The 10,286-nt window shown below is 59.5% G+C and overlaps 1 protein-coding gene across 5 annotated transcripts in view; it reads left to right on the top strand.

The window, feature by feature from the left end:
* Positions 1 to 5,785, top strand: part of LOC102383862 (G protein-coupled receptor kinase 5-like) — a 43,610-nt gene extending 37,825 nt beyond the window's left edge. For 4 of the 5 annotated variants that reach the window (XM_006023002.3, XM_025203439.1, XM_025203440.1 and 1 more), the window contains exons 11-16: positions 33 to 122; positions 324 to 532; positions 1,091 to 1,228; positions 1,382 to 1,519; positions 2,159 to 2,290; positions 2,684 to 5,034. In XM_006023002.3, the coding sequence (XP_006023064.2) occupies positions 33 to 122; positions 324 to 532; positions 1,091 to 1,228; positions 1,382 to 1,519; positions 2,159 to 2,290; positions 2,684 to 2,803 (827 nt within the window). In that variant the 3' untranslated portion in view covers positions 2,804 to 5,034. Of the gene's footprint in view, positions 1 to 32; positions 123 to 323; positions 533 to 1,090; positions 1,229 to 1,381; positions 1,520 to 2,158; positions 2,291 to 2,683; positions 5,035 to 5,231 lie in introns of those variants that run through there. The other variant, XR_003093921.1, reaches the window with a different exon arrangement.
* The last annotated feature ends 4,501 nt before the right edge of the window (positions 5,786 to 10,286 follow it).

Here is a 10,286-nt window from a genome sequence, read left to right as displayed (position 1 = left end):
CTCCTCTGATTATCTTCCCTGTCATGCTGCAGGTCACATCCGGATCTCAGATCTGGGGCTGGCCATCAAGATCCCAGAGGGCGAGACAATCCGGGGCCGGGTTGGGACCGTCGGCTACATGGGTGAGTGCTGGCATGGGTGAAGAGGGCTCTGGGGGAGCTGGGATCTGCAGCACTGGGCCAGGGGTTGGCATCTGGGGGGAAGCAGCTTTGACATCCAGGTTGTATCGGACTGGTGGCAGCCTGGACCGGGAACTGGCTCCAAGTTGGTACCTGGTTTTTAATGGGGTGCACCTGGGGGCTCCCCCACTGTGCTCCCTGTAGCCCCAGAGGTGATCAACAATGAGCGCTATACCTTCAGCCCTGACTGGTGGGGGCTGGGCTGCCTGGTCTTTGAGATGATCGAGGGGCAGTCACCCTTCCGGGCCCGCAAGGAGCGGGTGAAGCGGGAGGAAGTGGAGAAGCGGGTGCGGGAGGAGCAGGAGCTCTACTCGGACAAGTTCAGCGAGGACACCAAGGCCATCTGCAAAGCGGTGAGTGCCCTGCCTGGCTGGCCCCTGCCAGCAATGCCTGGGCCCTCGGGCAGGGCTGGGCACACGGAGAGAGCAGTGAGGAGCAGCGGGGGTGTTGTGCTGCATGCCAGGAGTGACCACCTCTGGGGCTCCATGGGGATAAGGGGTCCCCAGCCATGCAGCACAGCAGGGCCCAGGGCTCCTGCATCACTGCTGCTGCTCACTCAGATGCAAATGGCGCTGTTACCCTTTTGGGTGGAGAGTGTTGACAGGAGGGGAAGGATCCTAGCTGGGGCAACATGGGGAGAGGGGGCAGAGCTAGGGTCCTGCTGGTGTGAGCAGTGGGAAGCAAGGGCTGCGTCTGCATGTGTTATTGCAGCACCTGGCCCTTGGGGCCCATTGCTTTGGAGCCTTCACGACCACCAGCAGGCCCCTTGCTGACCCCCTGGCAGTGCTGGGGCTGCCTGTGGGGCACAAGGCACCTGGGGAAGCCCCTGCCTGCTCTTTGCAGCCTATGCCACTGAGCTTCCTGCTGGCCTGTCCCCCGGGTGACCGTGCTTTCTTGGTCCGTTTCCCCAGCTCCTGGCCAAGGACCCCAAGCAGCGGCTGGGCTGCGGGGAGAGCAGGGCAGCTGAGGTCAAGCAGCACCCGTTCTTCAGGACCATCAACTTCAAGCGCCTGGAGGCTGGGGTCATGAAGCCGTCATTTGTGCCAGATGTAAGGCTGGGCCATGGCAGGATAATGATTGTGGGGCTGCTCTGGCCATGCTGGCTGCAGGGCAGGAGGTTGGGTGGGCTACCTTTGGCCAGGGTCTAAAGGACTGGGGCTGGAGCTGAGCTGTGGGCTAAGCTGTATCTTGGTTTGCCGCAGCCTCGGGCTGTGTACTGCAAGGACGTGCTGGACATCGAGCAATTCTCAACTGTCAAGGGCGTCAACTTGGACCAGACAGACAATGACTTCTACGCCAAGTTTGCCACTGGCAGTGTCTCCATCCCTTGGCAGAATGAGGTACCGGGCTGTGCGCACCCTGCCAGGCCCCTCCAGCATTGGGCTGCTTCGCCCTGGCCACGACGTGGGCACAGATGGGGAGGGCAACTCCACCTGGGCCCCTGCTGCGGGTTGCTCAGTGGGGCTGGGTTCGAGCTAGCAGACTGCCATCAGGGGGGTAACAGCGCCCTGACGCACTGTCTGCCCCCCGATGGAGCAGCAGGAGACTCGCAGCAGCCTGCATCCTGGCCAATGCAATGCCTCAGCATGGTCTGCAGTGGTTCCCCATGCCCGTCTAGAAGCCAAACTGGGGATATCAAGGCTGCTCCAGCCAGAGCTGGGGTGGACCTTGATGCCAGCATCTGCTCTGCACCTTCTCAGATTGCCTGGGGACATAGATGGTGGGATGCAGCCTGGGGCCAATGCTGCTCTATGCCCAGGGAGGCAGCCAGGTTGGCTCCTGTGCACCTGGCCTCTGGGTTCTTGGTCGGGGTGGGGGTACCCACGTGCAAGGCTCTTCCCAGTGCATTAGACCAGCTGGCACCTTCACCCTGACCTGTTAGAGACCAGAGCCCCGCTGCCAAGGTGCCAGGTCCCAGTGCTCCTATTCAGTCTAGTCCTGGGGCCTGCGCTGAACATTGCCTCCATCTTCTCCCCTAGATGATTGAAACCGAGTGCTTCAAGGACCTGAATGTATTTGGACCAAACGGGATGCGCTCCCCAGACCTGGACTGGAAGCAGCTTCCTGAGCCCCCCAAGCGCAGCCTGTTGCAGCGGCTCTTCCGGCGACATGTAAGGCCTGCTCTGTCCCGCCTGCTTCATGCTTCTCCTGCGCCTGCCTCAGTCTTTGCCTAGACTGGGTCTGGGTCCAGTGGGCCACTCTCAGATGCGTTTCCCAGCTGAGTGCCAGGGGGAGGCTGCCTGTTGGCTCTGTGATTACTGTAGGACAGTGCAGACCCTGATCCAAGTCCTGCTGCATGGTGGGTTCTTCTTGCCTCCTGTGCTGCCCAGCCATCACCTTTCCAGAGGCCCAGGATGTGTGGGATAGAGCTGGGGCTGTTGGAAGCTCCCAAGCTCTGCCCATGCCCCGTGGCCTGGCTAGGCTGACCTGCCCTCCTGCGCGGGGCTAGTGTAGCTGGGCCCCTTGGCACTGGCTAACTGTCTGTCTGTCTGTCTCCCTTGCAGCCGGCCGACTATGCCCTCAGCACCAACGCACACTCCAACCTCCCGGCAGGTGTGAACTCTCACTCCCCCACAGCCAACTCTGCCTGCCAAGGCCGGTCCACGGCACAGGCACCTTCCTGACCCCAGCCCTGCCGCGGAGAACCTGCTCCTTGGGAGCCCCAGCCCGGACACCTTCCATGGAGCCTCCATCCTTGCCTTCTCAGGGTTACCATGGATGTGAAGCAGAGGCTGCTGGAGCCGTGCCGGGGATGCGGAGGTGGTTGGGCCACCTACGTGCCCGGTAGGACTGGGGTGCTCACAGAGGCTGTGTTGGGAGGGCATTTGGACTTTTGGGCCAGAGCCCTCTTCATGCATGACATTTGGGACCAGAAGCCAGGCCTGCCCTTGGCACCTCATCCTGCTTGCCTTGCCTGAGGGCATCGTGGCCAGGCCAGCCCGGCTGTGCTCTGGACAACCCTGTGCTCTGGTACAGCCCAGCTCCAAGGGTCTGTGGTGCTCAAGGGGATTCCTCAGCCCCCTGCTCCTGCTATACCCAGGGACCTAGCAGCTGGGTGCTGGGCCTGCAAGATGCCCCCTTGTCTACTTGTCTAGCCCAAAGGGTCAACCAGTCAGCTCCTCCAGTACAGTCAGGCTGTGAGAATGGCCACCAGGGTGGGGGGAGGCTTGGAACAAGATGCTGCTTGCCTGGGAGTAGAGTAGTGATCTGTGTTGCCTCAGGTTTTGCTGCTGGTATTTGGGCCTGGGCATGGGCTGAGGGGTCCAGCGGGTTTAGACTCAGGCCTGATTTGAGCCCCATTGCCGGCAGGGAATGGAAGGGGTGCGAGCCTGTGTGTCGCCCTCATGCTGCCAGGGAGCTCTGCACATTATCTTATCGCTGGCTGTTCGTGTGACCTCCGGGGCACAGGAAGCCTCGGCCTGGGTTCAAATGTGTTGGATTTTTATCTCTAGTCTCCCAGTAGCAGCGAGCGCAGCCTTGGAGCGGTAGGCAGAGCAAGGCGGGTGCAGGCTGAGCTGCCCTGCCCCACATGCCCTGACCTCGCACTGAGGATCTGGCCACCGCTGAGCGGATCAGGTGCTGACATGCAACTCGTTGCTAGCAGCAGGGGCTCAGTCGGGGCAGGGAGCTGCTCAGATCTGGGGCAACATAGACTCCCCAGCACTTTGGCACAACAGTGGGCAGCTCCCTGCTGCACGGCTGAACCAGAGCCGAAACACGGTGTGTCCTGAGCAGCAATGGCTGGCGTCCTGATGTTCTCAAGCTGGGCAGACAAAGGAGCCTCAGATTGGTGTGATGCTAGCAACATCACCAGCTGCTGTGGCATGGGCCCAGCCAGGTCAGTAGTATGGTACTGCCTCAGCTCAGGTCTGTGAGACCTTGTTGCAGGAGGCCAAAAACTGCCTTCCCGCCCTGGCAGGAGGAGGAACAGAGCAGGGGCTGGGATGGGCTCCCTGCTTGGCAAGCTGGTGCAGCTGTCCTGGGCTTGCTTTGGGGCTCTGGAGCTCACGGCAGCTGTCTAGGGAAATGGCTCTGGGCGCAGCAGCATGTCTAGTGGTATGAAAGCCCCTGAAGGTATCACATGCCAGACCCTGCAGTGGGTAGCCTTGCAGGGCATCAGCTCAGGGGGAGGTTGTGTCCCTGCAGTGTGGAACATTGAAGTGAATTGCCTCTCTCAGGTATTTCAGCAAGCTAAATGCAGCTTGCCTGAGTGGGACACTTCTGGGGCAGGGAAAGACTTGTGGGGGGTGGCCCAGCATATTGCATGGTCCACACTGCCTGCCCTGTTTTAAGAAGAAGGGAGCACAGAGGGATTTTTTTGGGTTCTAGCTGGCTGGCTGTTCTTGGCTGAAAATGGTGGTGCAGGAGCTCAGAAGAGCATAGGGGACTTGGGCCCATCTCGGCTGCTTTGACCATCTCCACCCCTACGTTTAAAAATCCCTCTACACTCGTGTCACTGATGGCAGCTAGAATACAAAGTGGGTTTCAAGAAATGGATTGTGTGTCGTGGTTCCTTTTTTACATTCCTCTCCCTGGGGAAGGTGGAGTCCAGCTGGCGGGGTGGGCTAATCTCACTAAGTTCCGCCTGGCTGCCATGGCTGCAGGAGCCAGGGGGAAAGCAGACAAGCTGTTTGTATTGATGTTTTCCTATCGATAGGGGGGGAAAAAAAGGTTACACCATGAGAGAGGGTTGATTCAGCAGAGAAGTCTGGGGCCTCAATAACTTGGCAGATTCAACCTCCGTATAAATGAGCAAGAGAGGATGGTTTCTGCTGCGATGCCTGTTGCCCGTGAGCCTCGCAAGCCAATCCTGAAATAATCACTGCCTGGTTTGGGGAGTTGGTGGCTTGTTTATTTGTCTTTCTTCCCCCTAGTGCAGATTTTATATACACACACACACACACACACACACACACACACATCCCAGTCCCCCCCCCCCCCCCCCCCCCAAAAAAATCTATTTGGGCTTGTTTTGGCCTGAGAATGTGCCCGAAATAGGTTTGATTTTTTTTTTTTTCTTGCCCCCCTCCCCTTCCTGCTCCATTGGATCAGAGAGGAAAAAGGCTTCAGATCCTGTTTTTAGAATTGTGTGTGTGCGAGAGAAATTGTGTACGTGTGGTAAAGACTGAGAACTGCCCTCGGAAAGATGCTCCACGACCCCCTGACTTCCCCAGGAGAGACAGCGTGCCACATGGACCAGGCTTGTTTCTGTGCAAGCGAGGGGCATGATACCAAATTCTCCAGCACAGGGCTTGTGGGGGAAGCAAGACCAATTCCTGTTTGCCAAAGGCATCTTGATTTGTGCGTGTGCCTTTCCCTCTGCGTCAAATGCCATCGGTTGGTTTCTCTTTGATTTTCGCACTGTAGCTCCCTGGGGCCAGTGCACTCGGTTTACGTGCTGTTTAGTTTTGTACATTTGTAAACATTTGTAAATATTTGTATGTTGACTGCCTGGATGTACATTTTTAAGCTAAAAGCTGCCAACCAAGCCATGTGGTGACTCTACGCATGATGTGTCAGGGATCTTTTTATGCGGAATTTAAAAACAGCCGAGAAGCGAGGGATACGTGGCTGTCCCTCGGTCCCCATCAAGGGAAAAACACCCTCTGCGTGCTGTCCCTCGGTCCCCATCAAGGGAAAAACCCCCCCTGCTTCCACTGTGGTTCTGTAGTGGGCTTTGTATGCCTTTCCCATTTGTAATTTAATTACAGCACTCTATTCCAGCTTGCTTTTCTTTTCCTTTTTCCCATTGTGTAAACCACTGAAATGTCATGCATGGCTTCTCTATCCCTTCCACCCCTCCCCCCTTCCTTCCATCTCTCATCCTTTTTTTTTTTTTTTTTTCCCTCCCCTTTTTTGGGTTGCGTCTTTCTGGTGCCTTCAGGTGGTTTAGGTTTACATGTACATGCATGCATGCAACCCCTCCCTCAACTCGCACCTACAACCCACCAGGTTGTCAGAGCCCCACAGCGGGGCTGGGAGGGGGGAGGTCCAAGCATTTCTGCAGCCTGCAGGTGCTGCCTGTGCAGGGCTGATTGCAGAACCAGAGCCTTCCCCTGCAGCACTGGGACAAGTCTGGCATCAACCAGTCCGGCTGCCGGCCTAATGGACTGACAGCCCTGAGACCCAGAGCTGTCTTCGTACAGTGGCCACAATGCTGAGCTTGCAGCGAGCACTCCCGGGCTCTCATGGATGGGCGCTGTCACTGCTGTGTCACCAGCATGGGGGAGAGGAGGTTGCGAAAGGCACAGTGGGGAGATGGCAACAGAGCTGGAGCAGGACTTGTCGGCCCTGCTGCCCCTCCAGGAGCTGCGGTCGTTGAGCTGGTGCTGCTGCACAGGGACCTGGGCTCTGTGCCTCACCTTCGTGTGTGTCCCCGTGGCCCAGCAGGGCCCAGAGGGGATGGCTGAGTGGCTGAGACTGAGTCTGCGCAGAACAAGGTCAGTGCTGCAAGCTGGGATTCCCACCAAGTGCATCTGCAGTGAAAGCATCTCCCACCCTCCGCCCTGGCGGTAAAGCAGGGTTTACCACCACCCCTCTTTTTGCTCTCCTTGATCTTTAAACCAGGTCCCAGCCTGTGGAGCGACAAGGCCCGTGCTGGCCGCTAGATGGCCCTCGGCACAAGCTGGATGCTTGGGAGCTCGGCTCCTGGTGTTGGTTCCCATGCTGAGCTCTGGCTAAACCTGAGATACAGGCCCCCACCAACTGGCCAATGCTGGGGGCAGCTGCAGCATGGTGTGGGAAGGGATGCAGGACTGCTGGGTATCAGTAGGGGCAGGGTGAATGGGCCCCCGAATTTACCCTGAAGATGGGATGAGCCCTCCTGGGTGTGCCCTGCCTGCAGGGTGAGCATGAGCACTTGGCCCCATGGTGCCTGCAGCTCCAGCCCCACTAGGACCCTGAACATGAGTGGTGGCCAGGCTGGGTGTGGGGCCAGGCCCTGTGACCCTCCTGCTCTGTACATGTGCTGGGCATTGGCTCTGCATGGGCTTCGTGCAAAGCCGGTCATCCAGGGCTGGCTTCATGGTGATCAAGGCAGGGACCCTGGGGCCTAGAGTCCCTTCTATGTGCAGGTGCAGCTCGGGGCAGTCCTGTACCTGGCAGCCTCCCACAGGGCCCCTTCTCCCTGGTAAGTGTCCAGTGCAGCCCTCATGGCAGTGCCATGGCACTTGCCCCACCATTGGGCAGACCAGGCAAGGGCCAGGGACTCTGTGTGCACTGAGGAGCATGTGTCTTTGCCCCCAGCCCTCACGCATCTGCCCACAGCAGGATCTGTTGCTAAAGATGCCCAGTGCCCATGGGGCCAGGTGGAGCTGGGGTCTCGCATGGGCAGCACTGTTTGCTGTCCCCTTTCTGCTGCCCTGCATGGGGCCTGCTCCCCCCACCCTGTCCCCTGCAGCTGTGAATAGCATTGTGGAGGCCTTCATCAAGGCTGCTCTCAAAGACGGGCCCTTTGCCCTCTGCAGCTGGCAGCCAAGGGCCCTGACATGCAAGGCGAGCCAGCAGAACAGAGGCAGCGCAGCAGTGCGCTTCAAAAAGGCCGTCTCTCTAAGGTCATGCACCAGCAAGCCAGCAGCTGCCAGCAATCAGCACAGGTGCAGCAGCCCAGCTGGCCCTGCTCCCCAGACAGCACTGGGCTGCAAGGAGATGAAGCCTCCAGTCCCAGCAGGCAGGGCTCCCCGCACGCCTGCCTGCAGTCGTGCCCCAGCTGTGGGGGAGCACACGCCCTGCACGAGGCAGCCGCAGCAAGGTGGGAGCCCTTCCTGCAGAGTGAGGTAAGTGCACTCCAAGGGCACTTAGTGATCGGCGCTGGCCATGCCCCAACCTGCTGCCAGGTGTGCATGTTGGGGGAGGTTGCATGGGTCTGCTCTGGACAGCTGGAGGTGATGCATGTTTATTAGCCATGTTAGTGGTGCCCAGCAGCCCTGGGGGAGGTTGGGGCCCTGATGGGCTGGTGGGGGCAGATGCAGAGGGCAACCCTGCCCCGGGGGGCTCACAGTCTGAATGGGCCAGGCAGCACCCCTGCCAAGTGTGGCCCAGGCAGGTGGGCCGTCTGTGCAAAGTCCGTTCCGGCCCCAGCTCTCCCATGCCTCAGTGCTGAGCCCAGCCCCAAGCTATCCATCCCATAGGATGTTGCTGCCTGGGGCTTTGCCAGGAGGTCCTGTCCCAGCTGTGGAAGGCTCCTTAGATGCGTATGACTGCAGGCCAGGCTGCTTCACCCTGCAGTCTCTTGGTTAGTAGAGCGGGGCCCTCCCTGCCCCCTGCTCACTAGAGCTTCCCCCTTGTATTTGCAAGCTGGCTGCTCCCCTGATGTGGTGCAGAGCTGCGGCGAACTCCCTGGGGCCTTGCCAGCCTAGCAGAAGCAGGGTACCCTGCGTCTTAGCCGCACGCTTCTCCCTTCCTGCTTCCAGCCTCCATGCACACTGCTGGTCTGCCCCATGATGGCCCAGCTCTGGGAAATCCTCTCTATGGAGCAAGCCTACATGTGCTTTATCTCCAGCTGGTGCAAACCATCCTGGCTTCGCCATCAGTTGTTTTCCTGGCTCACATCAGCCATGGAGCTGGGCTGTGCTGGCATCTGACCTTGGAGGGCACTGAGCTAAGTGCTGCTCCAGCAGGACCCACTCCTGGAGCCCTTGGTGTCAGCCCCGGCTGGCGCGTGGGTGCCGGACAGCGGGGACAGGTGGAAGGTGGTGAGCTCATTCTCCTCGCAGGCCCTGGGGGTGGCAAAGCCATCAGGTGGGCAGGCCTGGCCCTGGAACTGGAAGCAGATGGTGTAGAGGAAGGCTGACAGGTGCAGCAGGCACACGCAGCAGAAGATGGCCACCACTGCAATGGTGTGGGGCTCCCACAGGGATGGCTCCGGGGCAGGGGTCCCAGGTGGCCCTGTTGCCTTCTCGGGGGGCTCGAGGCCACTCCTCAGCCTCTCTGTGAGGTTCATGCTCACCCTGGCTTTCCCTAGGGCTCCTGAGGGCTCTGCATTAGCACCACGATATTGCAGGCAGCAACGATGAGCCTTGTCTCTGGCACCTGCAAAGGGAAGGAGGCTCGTGAGGCCAGAGCAGCTCCTGGCTCCCTCCAAGTCTCTGGACCCACTCCTGAGGTGGCCAAGTATGTCCAATGGCACGGGACTGGGCTAGGAAGAGCAAGCCCAGCCCTTATGCTCTCAGCATCTCTCCAACTGCTGTTAAAACCCCAAGGGAGGAGGTGTCTAACCATGCACAGGACTTGGATCCTACAGGCTCTAGGGTGAAAGGGTGCTTTGGGCTGGTGCATGACAGGGGAGGCTGCCTGGGTTGCTCTAGACAGCCCTCCTCAGCCCTCTCTGTGAGAAGGAGGTATATGCCCCTGCCCTGCCCTGGCAGCTGTTGCACACACAGGAAGCCAACTTAAATCCCCTCCCAGGACCACAGGCAAAGCAAATGCCCACCTCCCATCTCTGCCTGCCAGCCAGGCTGCGTGTGCCTGTCCTGATAAAGCCCCAAGCTGCAACTGCAGCCCTTGCGTCCCCATGCAAACCGCAGGGGTGCACGTTGCATCTCGCAGCAGGCTCAGCCCTGGACCCTGCAGAACCAGGCCATGGGGCAGGCACCATCCCTCTCCCCTCTGTAATACTCAGCTCCTGGCCAGAGGTACCTTGTGTCCAGGCTCCATTGCTTCCCACATCCACGGCTCCAGAGTATGGCAGCTGCAGACAGAAGCAGGGACAATGGTCTCTGTACCTGTTGCTCTGGAAACTGCACGAGGTCTGGGCACTTGGAGCGAGCCCGAGCCAGTCTGGCTTGTCTGGCCTGGCAGCGCCTCCCTGAGACCACGAGCCTGGCTCTTTCCGTGGGTCCCCAGCTGCTCTCCAGCTCTCAGCTTTGCTTCAGCTTCCTGCAGCAGAGCCTCTGCTGCACAGACGAGCACTACTGGCAGCCGGTGGCAAAGCCTGTCCACCAATTCCCGAGGTGCTCCTCCGCTAGTGAGGAAGGGGGAAAGGCACCTCCCTCCTTTTCCAGCTCCACAGGGAATGGGAGGCATCACCTGGCTAGGATCCAAACAGCTGTCCCTGCCATGACCCAGGGAGAGCCTCCAGCATCAGAGCGACCCTGGTAGCTCTTTCCC

Source organism: Alligator sinensis, unplaced genomic scaffold (assembly GCF_000455745.1).
Source record: "Alligator sinensis unplaced genomic scaffold, ASM45574v1 scaffold98_1, whole genome shotgun sequence".
NCBI lineage: Eukaryota > Metazoa > Chordata > Crocodylia > Alligatoridae > Alligator > Alligator sinensis.
The sequence above is the reverse complement of the archived record's forward strand: the minus strand, read 5'-3'. Positions and strand labels throughout refer to the sequence as shown.